This window comes from Balaenoptera musculus, chromosome 3 (genome assembly GCF_009873245.2).
Source record: "Balaenoptera musculus isolate JJ_BM4_2016_0621 chromosome 3, mBalMus1.pri.v3, whole genome shotgun sequence".
NCBI classification, from domain to species: Eukaryota; Metazoa; Chordata; class Mammalia; order Artiodactyla; family Balaenopteridae; genus Balaenoptera; species Balaenoptera musculus.
The window spans coordinates 169,363,495-169,378,435 of NC_045787.1; the positions used below are offsets into that span (position 1 = coordinate 169,363,495).

Sequence of the window (14,941 nt, forward strand, 5' to 3'; positions counted from 1 at the left end):
GGACCGATGGGCTCAGGCGCCCCACGAAGTGTCTGCTCAGAGCGAGAGTGACAGTGACAGTCTCTGGGAGCCAAGGGACACGAGTCCCTGCCAGCTGGGCTCTGGGCTTCCTCAGAAGGAAGGGCTGGGCAGGTAGGGTCTTTGGGGTCTGAGAACACAGTTCTGTGCCAAAGTGCCCAAGGCTACAGGGCTAGGAGTCCAGAGTCTGTTCCTCTCACTTCAGAGGGAACAATGGGATGGGACTTCCCTGGCGGTCCAGTGATTAAGACTTCCCCCTCTTCTATTGCAAGGGGTGCGGGTTCAATCCCTGGTTGGGGAACTAGGATCCCGCCTGCCAACGCAGCGCGGCCAAAAAAAACCACTAGAGGAGGCAATGGGGCCTGGCCAGGCAGAGGGCCTACGGTCAGGAGGGAGATGGTCACTGAGGAGGGAACGGTCACTGCAGAGGAGGATGGTCACGGGGGGTGGATAGTCACAGCAGGGAAAAGGGAAACGGGAAACGGTCACTGAAGGGGGGCTGATCACTACAGGAGGCGGAAAGTCAGCAGGGGGAGGTCACTGCAGGGGTGATGTCACTGCAGGGAAAAGGTCACAAGGGGAGGGAGGAAGGTCACAGCGGGGGATGTCACGCAGGGGAGGTGGGCTCCAGGAAGGGAGAAGGGGAGAGCGAGGGCAGCAGTGGGGGAGGGGAGCGGCGCCCCCACTGACCTCGCACCTGCTGCTCCAGGTTCAGGATGACCGACACGGCCTGGTGCAGGATGAGCAGTTTGGTCTGGGGCTTCTCACTGTTGAGGTGCAGCTGGCACATGCGCCCCAGCTCCTTAAAAGCCTCATTGATGTCTCGGACCCGCAGCCGCTCCCGCGCGTTATTGGCCACCCGGCGCTCCTTCTCCCGCTCAGCCTTCTGCTCTGGGGGGAGAAGGTCGTCCTCGTCCTCGTCCGGGCTACGGGGCCAGGGGCCAGAGGGAGACAGTGAGGCGGGGCCGGGCAAGGGCCTGCCGCGGCCTCGGGAGCCGGCGCCCCGAGCGTGTGCGCGGGCGCCCTGACGGGCCCCGTGCGCATGTGCGTGCGCCCTGGGTGGGGTGGGGGGGGCGAGCGTGCACGTGCGCAGCCGGCCTGTGGGGTTGGTGGGGGGCGGCACCTGGTCCGGGCGCGCGGGGCCTTGAGGTCCTTCTTCTCGTCCTCGGCAGTGTCGGCCGCCACATTCTCTTCGTCCTCCTGCTCCTCCCGCTTGATGTCGCCGGGCCCCGGGGCGGCGCCGCGCCCGAGATCTGCAACGGGCCGGAGTCAGGGGCCTGCGTTCGCAACGGCAAGCCACCCAGAAGCCCACCAAGAGCGGGACACCGGCCTCACGCCACACGCGGGCACCCGTTCCAGGCCCCGCGGACCGAAAGGCCTTCAGAAGAAAGTGCACCGAAATGTCGTGGCCACTCAGGGGCGGAAAACTTTCCTAAAACGCTAAGGAGCTGTCCTCAAAAGAAACAGAAATCGATAAACTTGAATATATCAAAATTGAGAACTTCTCATCACCAAGAAAATAAGCGGCTGCGCCAATGGACAGAAGACGCTGTCACGTACAAGCCAACAAAGGGCAAGTCCCCACGATCCGCAAGAACTGCTACAAGTCAGTGCAGACGTGATGGAGAAGCCTGAGGGGAGGAGGGAGGGCCCCCAGGAGCCTGCAATCTGCATCATCGCTTCAGGAAATGCGGAAATGCTGCGGGTCTGAGTATCGCTTGTGGGGGTGACCGCTTTGGAAAACACTTTTTCCGCCTTATCTGGAAAAGTCAGGCACGTGTGTGCCCAGCAACCCTCCAACCCAGAATCACAGCCGCCACCAGGAGACACGCTCGGAAGGTTCGGGAAAGCACCCACGCGTGGGCCCAGGGTGGGGCGGGACCTAGTGTCCCGTGAGGCCAGGGCTGGTCCTTGCATGGCAGCTGAGCGAGCAGTCGGGTGGGAAAGCCACCCAGTAGGACGACTCACAAAACCCCCAGGCCACATAAAGAGACCTGTGGCCGAGGGCACACAGCTGCTTGAAACCACCACGTGGCCTGGGCTCTCCCGCAGCTGAACCACAGGACTGGGGCAGTGCTTAAGAGACCAGCTTGGGGGCTCCCTCAGCACTGCTGCCACCAGGCCAGGGTGTCCCGGGCGCTGTGGGGGCTGAGCGGCATCCCTGCCCCTGTAACAGCCGAAGATGTCCCCAGACGCCACCCAGGTGTGGAGTGACAAAATCTAGACACCCCGGAAGCACGTGTCAAGAGTCAGGCTGGTTCTGGGGCTGCAGGGTCCTCAGGCGGACATGAGGGTTGTGTGCTGGGTTCAGGGGGCCTTGTCAAATGCACGCAGCATGTGGCACAGCGTATTTTTCACCAGGTCGATGGGGGCAGGGTGGGTGGAGTCCTGGATCCTCTCCAGGCCTTGGTCTCACCAGCGACCCTGGGACAGGTCCCTGTGAGACCCAGGGCCCCAAACCCCAGTGGGCATGCACAAGCCTGCCACCGTTACTCCCTTGTGTGGATAACCTCGTGCCAAGTGACTTCGCCCCCTCTCGCTACTGATTTCTCTGCTTCCCTGGACAGTTAACACCCCAGAACTCCAATGCCACCCCACTTGCCCTGACGGGGCCCTCAACGCAGCATCCAACATAGTGCACCCTCCTTCAGGCCCCTCAGCACCCGCACCCCCTGATCTGCCCGGGACCCTGACCCCACCTGAGACCCTGCCCCACCTGGGACCTGCCCAGGCTCCCCACCATCAACTCCACCGTGTGCCAAGGACCCTGAGACCCCCACCTACAGACCGGAACCGTACCTCCTCCTCCACATCTGCAAGTCCTTCAAAGCACCTGGAAATTGCCCACCACTGCCCCTCTTCGGCCCCTCGCAGGCCGGTCCACAGCATCCACCCACACCATTCCTCCTGGACCAGCAGTCCCCTCTGCCCTGTTTCCCACGTCCAACCCAAGCCCCACCCCCCAAGTCTGTCCTTCCAGCAGCAGCCACCAGAGGGCATCTATGAGCACCTGAGCAAGGCCCCGCCCCTCTTCTGCCCACAGCCCTCCAGGGCCCTCACCTCCCTGGGGTAAAAGCCCAAGTCCTCCCCAAGGCCCTGCACGACCTGCCCCGTCCCCTCCCCCATCCCTTCCCGGCCCTGCCCTCCTCCTCCTCTCCCCCTCGCTCGCTTACTCTGCTCCAGATACACGGGCCTCCTCGCTGTTCCTCCAGCACACAAGGCACGGCTCTGCCCCAGGGCCTTTGCACGCGCGCACCCCCCCCCCCCGCAACTTTCTCCTCAGCACTCATCCTGACATGCTCACTTCACCTTCCAGTTTCCACACAAGTCACCCCCTTTCTCTGCCCGATCTGTTTTGTTCCCTGGTGCCGAGAAAAGTACCAGACGCACAATAGATGCTAAACATATATGCCTTTTGGGACTCTCCCGATTGACCAGGTGAACAGAGAGGTAGCAACCCACCCCAGAAGCAGCAGGGCCCCTCCCACCCCTGTGGGATCCTGCCACCAGGCCAGGTAGGGCTTCGGTGATGCGGCAGGGGGCATTGCCCCCCCCTCTGCACCGGTGCCCAGTTAGTTCCCCTGGACCTCAGTTTCCTCAACTGGAGATGGGGGTGGACAGTCCTGAGCCCACAGGCCGCCGGGAAGGTTGGTGGGTGGCTCTCAGTACCCATTTTCCAGAGGAGGAATGTGGCTCCAAGGAGGAGTGGCGCCCACTGGCGGGCCCACGGCACGGGCCACCCTGGGGTGCAGCCACCCCTGTGCAGGGGACGTCACGGGGACTTACCACTGTAGGAGTCAGGCGGCCGGGAGAGGTCGGGGAGGGCCACATGGTTGTGCACGAGGCCGCCGCTGCTGGAGAGGCCATCCTCCGAGTGGCTGCCACCCACCTGTGGACGAGGGGGATCATCAGTGCTGGCCTGGCCCCGGCCGCCCCCCCAGCCTGTCCTCGCCCAGCACTCACCAGGCCAGCGTGCCGCCCACCCAGTGGCATGACAGCGCCAGCAAAGCCCGAGGCCAGCGCCCCGTGGCCGGGCAGCATTCCGTGCACGTCCCCCGCTGTGCCCACAGCATGGCTGCGGAGGACGTGGATGGCCTCGTCCAGGTGGTCCTCCATCTTGCTCTGCTGTGGGGTGGAAAGGGGTGAGGTGCCTGGGCTGCCGGGACCCCATACAGCTGCCAACAGCCTAGCTGCCCGTCGCGGGCCACAGGCCACGGCAACAGCTTTGGCCACCCACCAGCTTTGGATCCTATTCCCAACAAATTAGCTGACAAGTTTAACCTGGTCAAGGGGCACCTGTCCTATCGCACGTTCTGCTGTTTCCACAACACCTGAGACCTCTTATAGGATGTGGCTTCACAGCCAGGGCAGACATGCGAAGCCACCCCCCACCCCAAACGGGTGTCCCTTTGTGTTCACAAGCACCTCTGCTCCCCGCGCTCCCATGAGGGTGCACCCTCCCTGGCCCCCAGGACACTCACCAGGCTGTGGAGACCCCCATCGTAGCTGGGCGATAAGGCACCGGGGGCTCCTGCTCGAGGCCACTGCGACGTCCCTGGAAGGGGCAGATGCGCGTAAGTGGGCGGGGGGGCGGGGTGGGGGGAGCGGTGTCTGTGCAGCCTGACCCAGGGAGGGAGGAAGGCTGGGCTGGGAATCTGTGCCTGTGATGCCCACACTGGCCACACAGGGGCTCCCACGCCCACAAGGCAGTCTAAGGGCCCCACGTCTGAATCTCAGCCCAGCTGGCCCGACAGCTCTGCCAGGCTGGGTTGTGAACCCAGTGGGCAGGTCACGTCTTTGAGCCTCAGTCTCTCCAAATGCAAAACCTACGGGGCAGGTGGCTCCTCCCAGTCCTGCCCCACCGGAGCCCCAGAGGCACCGTGCGGGCCTGTGCGCCCTCTGGAGACCTGTGGCCCTCACTTCTCCGCAGCCCCTGGCTGAGCCCCGGCTGCACCCTCTTAGGGACAGGGGACCCGGCCCCCTTAGCAAAGCCGAACATGAGGCACACAGTAGGTGCCTAACAGCTTTCGGGGTGAATAAACGCCAACATGCCCACGTCCTGGAGTCCAGGCGGGAGCCTCGGGCCGGCTGCTCTGCCTCTGTCCAGGCGGCATCCCAGGCCCCCGCTGGATCCCATCTGCCCCTCATGCTCACAATGCATAGCCTGCTGCGTCGCGCCTCCTGACCTTTGCCTCTGCTGTGACCTAGGAGCATTGGCTTGGAAGCCCCCCATCCTCTAGGGAGCCCTCCTCGACGGCCATGGGAACGTTGAGCTCTGAGGCATGTGGTCTGTCCAGCTCCCCGCCCACCCGGGGCTACAGTCAGCAGACCCAGTCCCCTCCCCCAGCACGCTGCACAGACCTGCCAGGCCCTGTGGGGAGCCCACGGGGGTGGAGGGGCTGGATGAGAAGTTATTGCTTGACTGGTCTGGGGAGTAGATCTGTGACGGGGACAGGGAGAGAGAAAGGGCCACCACGTGGCCGGTCAGGAGTCAGCCTCCTGGGTCACCGACCCAGCCACCCACCACATGCCGAGTCTCACCGAGGCCAGCGCCTTCCCAAGGGCGTCCCCAGAGCTGCCGGCCGTGGTTCCACGGGAGCCTGTAGGTGGAGAGAGGTGAGGCCCAGCCTCTGGGATGCAGCAGCCCCAGCACCTGGGCCGGGCTTACTCGCCCCGGCCGACGGGGAGCTCCCGTCTGCACGCAGCTGCCTGCACGGATGCCGCAGCCTGGCCCTGGGCAGCCCCGGTCTCAGTCGGGCGTCTCCTGCCGCCTCACCACGTGCCTCCACAGTGCTCTGGGGACAGGCAGGCTGCGGGGCTCGGGGTGAGCAGCCCCCTCGCTGCGCCTCTGTTTCCCCAAATGAACAGTGGGACCTACTCATCGAGGAGCCACTCTGAAACACCTGAGGGGGCCCGAGGAGCCCGAGCCAGGCGAGGGGGATGCGGTTAATGATGATACCCAGGGCTGGATCCTGAGCCCACCGGGGGTGTGGAGTGAGGGGGCCGTACCCAGGAGGCTGTCGGCCCCGCTGACGGGGGGCGTGTGGCTGGAGACGCTGCTGTAGGCGCCCGTGGGGGCCGAGGAGAAGGTGGACACAGCCGGGAGCCCGCCGTTCACCTCTGTTCCATGCAGCTGGTAGCCCTGTGTGCGGGGGACGGGGTAGGAAGGGTCAGACGGGGCACTGCCCACACACCTCCCCTGCCACGGCCACCCCGCGGGGCCTACCATGCGCTCGTGCTGGTGCAGGCCGCCAAACCCACCGCTGCCACTGCCGCCCACGGAGCTGCTGCCACCTGCCGGGAGGGGCAGGGGGGACGAGCCCCCGCCCAGCATGGGCCCGAAGCCCACCTGGCCTGGGGGGCTCCAGAGCTCGGCCGAGGGGTGCAGGCTGCCGTCTGCGGAGAGGGGAATGGTGAGGTGGGTGGGCAGAGGGAGCCCGGGCCCCGACCCTGGCAACCCGGGCGAGCCCCCAAGTACCTGCCACGTAGAAGGAGGCGGGGTAGGCGCCACTGGGGGTCTTGGTGGGCGGGTAGGCGGCGGTGTCCCTGCTGTAGTCGTCACCTGAGCTGGGTGGGTACACCTGTGCTGGGCCAGCGGGCATGGTCAGGCAGGAGGGGCTGGGCAGGGTGGGGACTGGCCAGCCCCCGCCCCGCAGCTCCCCCTCCTGGGTCTCCCCCTCCACCTGGAGGGCTGTCCACCCCACCGCCCACTTCCCTGTGCTTCTCCAAACCTTCCCTCTAAAACTGCATCTCGGCCCCGCATCTGAGGCTCTGCTTGTGTTATCACCTCTCTGCTGTTCCTTCTTCACCCCCACCCTCCTGCCCTCCCCACAGTCCCAGCCTTGCCCCTGAGGCCTCTGTAGACTGGACCCCCAGCCCAGACTGCCTTTTCCCTCCTTAATCCAGTAAACTCCTATTGATCCAGCAGAGCCCAACTGTGCCGCCCCCAGCACTGGAACCTGCCTTAACCCCAGCCCTGATCACACAAGACCTGGGGGCCTCAGAGGCAGGGCCCCGGGTGAATATTCTGCCCCAGCTGCCCCAGAGCAGTGAGACAGCAAAGGCTTTCAAGGATCAGCGCCGACCCTGATCGGCTGGGCACTGCAGGAAAGTGCTGGGGTCAAATGGCCACGTCTGCCCCAACACTGGAGCAGAAAGCGGGGTGCAAGTGCCAAGAGATGGTAGGACAAAGTGGGCTCAGGGGCCTCTCAGCTCTGATGTTCCAAGATGTGACATCACGAGCTGAGCCTTAAGACAGCCTCTGGGCCTGCGGCCTGGTACGGGCCGGGTCAGCCTCCGGGGCTCAGCAGAGAAGGCAAGCAGAGGGGGTGGTGGCCGAGCCGGGGAGCCCAGCAAATTGCCTTTTCTCCCAACGTGGTTAAGTCTCGGGAGCACGGTGCTGGGAGCCGCTGACGGCTCGGCACCATCTGCTGGGCCTGGCCGCCCGCCAGCCACCAGATATCGGGGCGAGGACAGAGGGCAGCTCCAAGCAGGGCGGACGGGGCGGGAAACCCTCTAACTGGCCGCCAGGACGCCCGCCTGCTCCTGCTTCCAGGACCCCGTTCACGCCCTTTCTGAGGCGCCTCGGCCAGAGGGAACCACCTTCTCTTAAAGCAGGAGGGACCCAGGCTAGACCCAAGGAAGGACTTTCCAACTACCTCAGGGTTGGGGCCTCGGGGAAGAAGTCCAGCTGAGCCCATGGGGCTTTCGTCAGACCCCATGCAGGGCCGGCCCACCCTCGGGAGGGGGTCACGAGAGGCGCTCGACCTGTGGAGCCCGTTTGTCCCACAACTCACCGAGGATGGGAGACCCGGTGGCACCTTCCGGACTTTCTTGGGCTGCGTGTCTGTTGGGACAAGAGGAGTGAGCACCCCCGGCCAGGCTCCCGCCCTCACCACCGGGAGTGGTGCAGGGGGCCCTTCCCGCTTGGACACTCCTGTCACTAGGGGATGGGAGACAGCCCCACCCTGCAGCTCGGAGACCCCCAAGCTTCCCTACTAAGAGAATGACTTAAACCAGCCTCGGGCCCATGTGGCAAACTCAGGGGGGGCGGGTGTGTGCTGGGAGCCGGGTTGCAGGGTTCATGGACACGGGAGCCGGTGCCTGCTCCTTGAGCCCCAGCTCCTGGCAGCCGCCCGGTCGCCGAGTCCCGGACCTGCAAGCTCCCCCCTCGCCGAAACTGCTAAGCCCCAACCCTGGCTTGGGCGCCTCCATGGTTGCCAGGTGCCGCCGGCCTTCCGGCTCCAGTGCAGCCCAGATGGGAAGCCGGAGTCCCGGTCCCCCTCGCTGTGGGCCCGCGTTGGCACCTGTGTACTTCTGGGTGGGTGACTTTAGCGTCACTGAATCAAAGCAACCTCGCTAAACGAGGCGTCCTTCGACAGAACCGCACAGCGCGCAGGGTTTGTATGGCCGGGGAAGCGACCAAAGGCTGTGGGGACCCTCGCTGTGCCAACTCAGCGCTGCCCGACCTCACAGGACGCGACCGCTAGGACCCACGGGGACCGCCATCCCAGCCGCCCCGCCACCGCCCCACTCACCCAGGCCGCCATCCGCCGCTCTCCGCCGAGAGTGACCAGAGTAGGAGTAGTAGTGGGGCCCGCCTTTGACGCCCGAGGGGGACAGCGGCCCTGGGCTGCTGAGGGCCAGCTCGCTGGGCAGGAAGCCGGCCTGAGGGAGGGGGGGGTTAGCAGCCGGCCCCCTGCCCAGCCCCCAGGCCATTCCGGTTTAAAACAACAGAGGCAAGAGTGAAGGTCCAGGCCGATGGCAGGGTCCTGGGGTGACAGTGACCTGGGGCATAGGTCCCTCCCTGCTGACACTGGTGGCGTTTCTCTGATCTAGGACACTACCGACTGCCATTTTCATGAAGGAAAAAGACGGGAAGAGAAACACCGTCAAGCCTGAAGGTGTGTCGCTGTCTGGGTGCTAAGCGGGCACAACTATGCTTCAGGTGTCAAGGGAATCTGTTTGTTTTACTTTGTACATAGCCTCCCCCCCCCCTTTTTTTTTTTAAGGTAAACGGTTTAATCTCGCAGATGTAAGTTTGAAATAGACTCTCTTCCCAGGAGAACAACGGTGACTGGGGTTCGAGGCGCAGTGCTGCAGCCTCGGCTTTCCTGTCTGTGAAATGGGCATGTCAGACGTTCCACGGCTCAGGGGCGTCATGGGGACAGATAAAGCCATGCAAGTTCTGCCCCTGGCCGACAACCTGGGGCCCCGTGGGCACTCAGTGGCTGTGACCTGGCTGAAGCCCAGTGTGCACACAGGCGGCGCTGCCTGCAGCAGGGCCTAGCTGCACCCTGAGGTTGCAGGACTGCAGGCAGGGGCAGGGAATAAAGCCCTCGGGCGTGGGGCGGGAGAGAGACCCAAGCGGGGACCAGGACAGGAGGCCACAAGGGACCACTGTGCCAGGCAACTGGCCCGTCAGCATCCCAGTGGGGTGGCCACGGGTGACAATCTCGCCCAGGCCGGGGACTGTGCCGAGGCTGGACCACAAGGCCGGGGGCATGGTGCGAGGGTCAGGCCTCGGCTGCCGGGCTGGCCTCGGTTTCCCTGTCTGCCACTTGGGGGCAGGCGGGCGGGCAGGTGTCTCCTGGAACCCCTTCAGCTGTGCACAGGGCGCCACAGGCTGGACCCCAGCCTCCCCTTTCCCCATCGACAACGCACCCGGCCTGGCCCAGGGCCTGGGCCTGTTTCAGCAACTGCTGGAGAGTGACCAGCACTTGGCCGAGCCTTCACAGATCAAGAGGCAATTGGTACGAATTTGTTTCAAATTAAAACTAGGGAATACAAGGTGGGGTGAGAAGTCAAGCGGTGACTGTGGCCCCCACTGGGTACCCCCCAGTCCCTAACCACCTGCGCTGCTCCCTAGTCTGGAGACAGGGGCTCTCCAGGCTCCAAGGGCCGCCGGGGGCCGATGGGACCCACGCCCTCCCCCGCCCACCCTGCAGACGCAGCCTCACCTGAGTCAGGCTGCTGACCCCCGCGTCTCTCCCAAAGGGGGTGTATGCGCCCCGCTCGCCGCCCTTGCCTGGGGAAAAGGAAGGAGGATCACCCAGAGCTGACCCAGAAGCCGACACATGCCCGTATACATCAGGCGCTCCACAAGTGCACAACAGTGAAAACCGTGGTGGGACACTGGTCTCCCCATCAAGTGGCGAGGGGCCGAGGGACAAGTGGGGTTCCAACCAGACGCTATCCCCGGATGACCCGCAGAGGATTCTGCAAACCCGCCAGGGCCCCCACATGCCCCATCCCCAAAGCAGCACAGCACTGACTCGGCTCCCCACCCCCGCCCTCCTCGAGCTCCGGTTTCCTCTGTTCAAGGTCATGAGGTGTCAACTCCCCAGGGTGCTGGGTTCCCAGGGGACAGGTCGAGGTCCCTGGTATCTTGCAAGGTTCAGCACCCAGGCCCTGGGCTCCTTCCCCAGCTCCTGGACAGGGTCAGCTCACGAACAAGCATGTGACATCCCTGGGGACGCTGATTCAAGCCACTCGGTGCAAACGAGCCCTTCCTCTGTGTGGGTGGGCAAGACCGAGCTGTGGGGGGACAGCCTGCCCGAGAGAGCAGCTGGTGTGAACAGACTCCTGCAGCTACACAAACACCTGGATCCAGCCTCGCCTGAAGCAGGTCCCTGGATCCATCAGTACCTGAACAATTTCAGCTTGTTTCTGGCTTCAGCTGGGCACCTATCCTGACTGAGGGTGGACCTTAACCAGCCTTACCGTGAGCAAGGAATCAGAATGCTTGACTGACTAATCTGGTTTATTCTCAAACTGGGTGTGTGTGGGGGGAAATTCTCCGCTTTATCCATTTATTTTTTGAATATTTTAACTTATTTTTTGGCCATGCTGCGCAGCTTGTGGGACCTCAGTTCCTCAACCAGGGATCAAACCTGTGCCCTCGGCCGTGAAAGTGCCGAGCCCTAACCACTGGACCACCAGGGAATTCCCTCTCTCCTTGATTTTTTTTTTTTTTTTTTTTTTTTTTTTTTTTTTTTTTTTTTTTTCTCCTTGATTTTAAAAGGACAATTTCAAGTGGATTCTTGGAGCAAACGCTGTTTAGGGGGCAGGGAGAAGGGCCATGCTCCTACCAACACACCAGATGCCCCACAGGCCACGCCCACCAGCCCAAGCTCAGGGCAGGCGACACGGGGCCCATTTAGGGATGAACAAACCACAGCCTGGAGGCCAGAGGGGACTCGCCCCCAGTCCAGAGGGTGCACTCCCCCCCTTCCCAGGGTGGCCATGGGAAGCAAAGCTGGCCGGCCCAGCCAGGGCTCTGGGCTCCCCACTGCAGGGTGGGGCTGCTGTGGTTTGACCCTGCGTACAGCAGGCACCAAGCAGAGGCATCCTGAAAGGAAGGCTGAGGGAGGCGAGGAGAGAAAGCAGAGGTTCTGGGAGGGGACCTGCGAGGACCACGAGCCCTGTGGGTATACAGCAGGTGCCCAAGCCATGCACCGGGCCCGGGCATCAGGGTATGAGAGGCGGGAGGAGGACAGACACCAAGAGCAGAACCACCGGGTCTCATCGAGGAGCTGGACCAGGTCGGGGGCCGCACGGGAACAGAGTGACCCTCGCCCCCTGGGCCTGGCACTCACCGCCCGCTGCCCCACCATGGCTATCGCCAGCCCCGGTCCACGGGCAAGAAAACCAGGATCCAGGGAGGGCGAAACTGCGCCCACCTCCCCACTGTCTCGCTGGGCCTGGCCTGGGCTCCCTGCTGCACTCTCTGAGCTCCTCGGCCACTGGGGTGTGTGGTGGGTGTGTGACACAGCTGGGCTCTGGGCCCTGCTGACCAGGCCTGGCTGTGGGAACTGCCCGTGCCAGGAAGAAGCCGGAGGAAGGAACAGCAGAGGGGAACCGGTGTCGCGGCAGGTGCAGAGGCCACCCCGGGCCACCCGGCCAGCCCTCACCTCCCGGTCCTGGAGATGCACACGGACTCCCGCCAGACACAGTGGGTACCGGACGCTGTGCTCCCCCTCCCTGCCCGGGACTGCGTCCAGGCCCCGCTCGCCTGTCTGGCTCCTTCCATGCACCAGCCCACGAGGGCTGGACCCCAGGCCCTCCGGCCTTGGCTGCCCCACTGGTTGGTTGGGCCCGGCAACCAGAGTTCACCCACCTCCCCCAGCAGCCACCAACCCCGCCGCCATGCACCTCGGCCTGGGAACCGCTGGGGACGGCGCCGAAGGAGCCTACCTCACCTGGCTGTCATGTGCAAGGACCTCGTGTCTCAAGAGCACCGGGAGTGCGCAGCCCAGGCCCCAAAGCGGGAGCTGACCCACCCCCCCGGCCCCTTTCAACCCCCAGAGATGCCAGCTTTGCAGCCACCCCAACACTCCCTCAGAACAGGGAGGGCCCAGGCTCAGCAGGGCCAGCACTCGGACACCCAACCAGGCCCTGAGGGTCCCGGAGGCCGGGTCCCTTCTCGCTGTGGCTCAGTCTGCTCATCTGCGAGATGGGGGTGGGCCTTCGGGCCTGGGGAGCCAGATGAGTCCTTACCACGGGCTACGCAGAAGGCTCTGTGAGAATCCCCATCCCTGCAGGTCGGGAAACGGGGGCTAGAGAGGGGACCCTCGTCCAGGTCCCGATCCTGATTCTCACGGTCAGGATGCCGGTGCTCTGGGGAGAGCAGGCGAGGCATCCGGCCTCAGACTCGGCTTGTCGGGACTGCATAGTCCACTTCCCAGCAGGCACCTGGCTGGTCCCCACCTGTGTCCTCTGCTCTGGGTGGCCATCCCGGAAGCCCCAGTGCTCGAGAACCGAGCGGGCAGGGGGCTGGCGGCGGGGACCACGTGGACACTCACCTCCGAGCCCAGGTCCCAGGAATGTGGACGAAGCGAGGGTGCCGTGGGACTCACTGAAGTGGGCGCCATCACTGTAGGTCTGTGGGGGGGACGGGCAGGGATGAGGGGGGCTCGGGGACGCCTCCGGGCCAGGATGCGACCGCGCGCCACAGAGCCCAAAGCCCCTGCAGGCCAGGCCGGGGGTTCTCCGCGCGCCCACCCACCCCCACCCCAGGGTCTCAGGCCTCCACGGGCTCCTCACCCGGCTGGGGTCGAAGGAGGAACTGTTCTGCTCGCTGGCGCCCCACGAGCCCGAACTGGGCCGGTCCTCGAGACCTGCAGGGCAGGAAGGCAGGGTTAGGGGCCCGGCCCCCGGCCGCTCCACACCAGCCGCGTTGCCTCGGGGAGCCCTCACTCGACCTGGGAAGCTTTCCAGGCCCCTCCCAACCCAGCCTGGTGCTGGAGCCCGTCCAGATGCACCCACCCTAGCACTGCCCATGGTGACACCACTGCCAGCGGCAAGCACCCCGGACACACAGGCACTAAGCAGACCTCCGGGTCCACGGCCCAAGAAACAATTCCACCAGCTGCTGGCAAATTTGCCATTGCTGCTAGCAAACTTCTACCCACCCGTCCAGCCCCCAGCCCACCTGGACGGAGCCCTCACTCCCACTCTGGGCTTCCCTCTCCAGGCCCAAGTCCCTCCCTCTGGCTCAGGCTCATGAAGGCGTCAGGGAATGGGGATGAGGGATGATCTCTCATCTCATCTTGAGAGTGGAAGCCTCCCCCTTCCCGTCGCTGCCAATCCGAGGGGCGGGGCCGTCCCTTTGTTGAAGTAACAGCAGCAGCTGCCGCCGACTACCCACCAGGCACAGGCTGGCTGGCGGGCAGGGAAGGAGGAATCCAATCCCGTAAGATAGGCGGGGCTGGAGGCCCAGGTGTGGCAGGGTTAGCCACGTGGGGACAAGGACCTTGGATGGAGGGTTGGCAGGGCAGGGCCCTTATCTCCTTGAACACTCGCCCAGGGGCCCAGCCCAGGACCCAGATCTTCCCAGCGGGCAGGCACAGGGGCCTGCACCCTTCCCGGGCCGGGTGGGCTCCAACACCATCCATCGGGGGCCACGGGGCTCAGGGCCTGGACAAGCAGAATGGGAGCAGCCCCCGGGCCCCTCCCACCTGTGCCTCAGTTTCCCTCCTCTGCAGATGGGGTCACAAACACGCCCTACTTTGCAGGGCTGGGGGTGTCCACATACGAGTCCGAGTCAAAGCTGCCCAGGCCAGGCTGGGCGGGAGAGGCCGTGCCCAGCCCTGCCATCTGTGCCAGGGGACGTGCCCCACCCCACCCCCGACCCCACGTGGTGGACATCCCGAACACCCGACCGGAATCCTTCACCCGGCCCTCCTCTGCGCATCTGTACCAGAAACTTCTTTTAAATTGCATCTTTCTCTTTTGGTGCCTTTGAGTTAATCATTCCCCTGGAGAGTTGGTGTTTAATTGCTGTCTGATTTGCATAACTATGCATATTAATCTCCCAGTCTGATAAATATTCATATACCTCGGTTAGATTCTGTTTTCTAATCAAAAATTTCCAATGTGATTACCATGGGGAGCTGGGGGCTGCCTTGGCGGGTAGGGGGTCAGACAGAGCTCCCAAGGTCTCCACAAATCCATCTAACATTTGCCGCCAGGTTTGGGGTGTCTGCACCCCAAGGTCCTGAGTCCCCACTTGGGCTCTGGGGACGAGAGCAGCTGGTGAAGGGGGGTGACCCTGGGCGAAGGGCCAGCACCCGAGCCCCAGTTTCCCTCCACAGCCACTTACTTGTCATCCCCTCGCTCTCCGGTGCCCGCCCACGAGCTCGTCCCGCTCTGGGTCCCCCACCCCCATGGGCATCCACCACGGGCCCCAGAGTCGCCAGGACCCTTGAGCAAGGGCAGGAGGCCAGGTCCAAGGCCAAAGCCAGGCCATCCTACCCCCCCGAGGGCTGGCAGGGTGACGGGCACTCCTGGGGCCGACACCCAGGGACCCCTCCAACTTGGGCCCCACAAGCTTCGGGCAGAGGCAACCAGGCCCTGCTCTGCCCTTTCTGGTAAAAACCCCCTCACCCAGCCCCAGCCTCCCCGCTGCTGGAGGCAAGACGAC

At 64.3% G+C, this 14,941-nt stretch overlaps 1 protein-coding gene across 13 annotated transcripts in view; it reads right to left on the minus strand.

The window, feature by feature from the left end:
- The window catches only part of TCF3 (transcription factor 3), a 35,921-nt gene that overhangs the window by 3,971 nt on the left and 17,009 nt on the right, over positions 1-14,941 (minus strand). For 3 of the 13 annotated variants that reach the window (XM_036845641.1, XM_036845638.1, XM_036845639.1), the window contains exons 4-18: positions 13,063-13,136; positions 12,822-12,900; positions 9,978-10,045; positions 8,556-8,685; positions 7,815-7,864; positions 6,497-6,599; positions 6,245-6,414; positions 6,028-6,160; positions 5,560-5,618; positions 5,380-5,458; positions 4,500-4,573; positions 3,982-4,143; positions 3,805-3,907; positions 1,142-1,271; positions 716-944 (exon numbers count right to left, since the gene is read on the minus strand). In XM_036845641.1, coding sequence (XP_036701536.1) covers positions 716-944; positions 1,142-1,271; positions 3,805-3,907; positions 3,982-4,143; positions 4,500-4,573; positions 5,380-5,458; positions 5,560-5,618; positions 6,028-6,160; positions 6,245-6,414; positions 6,497-6,599; positions 7,815-7,864; positions 8,556-8,685; positions 9,978-10,045; positions 12,822-12,900; positions 13,063-13,136 — 1,643 coding nt within the window. Of the gene's footprint in view, positions 1-708; positions 945-1,141; positions 1,272-3,804; positions 3,908-3,981; positions 4,144-4,499; positions 4,574-5,379; positions 5,459-5,559; positions 5,619-6,027; positions 6,161-6,244; positions 6,415-6,496; positions 6,600-7,814; positions 7,865-8,555; positions 8,686-9,977; positions 10,046-12,821; positions 12,901-13,062; positions 13,137-14,941 lie in introns of all 13 variants that reach the window. The other 10 variants (XM_036845637.1, XM_036845635.1, XM_036845646.1 and 7 more) reach the window with 6 other exon arrangements.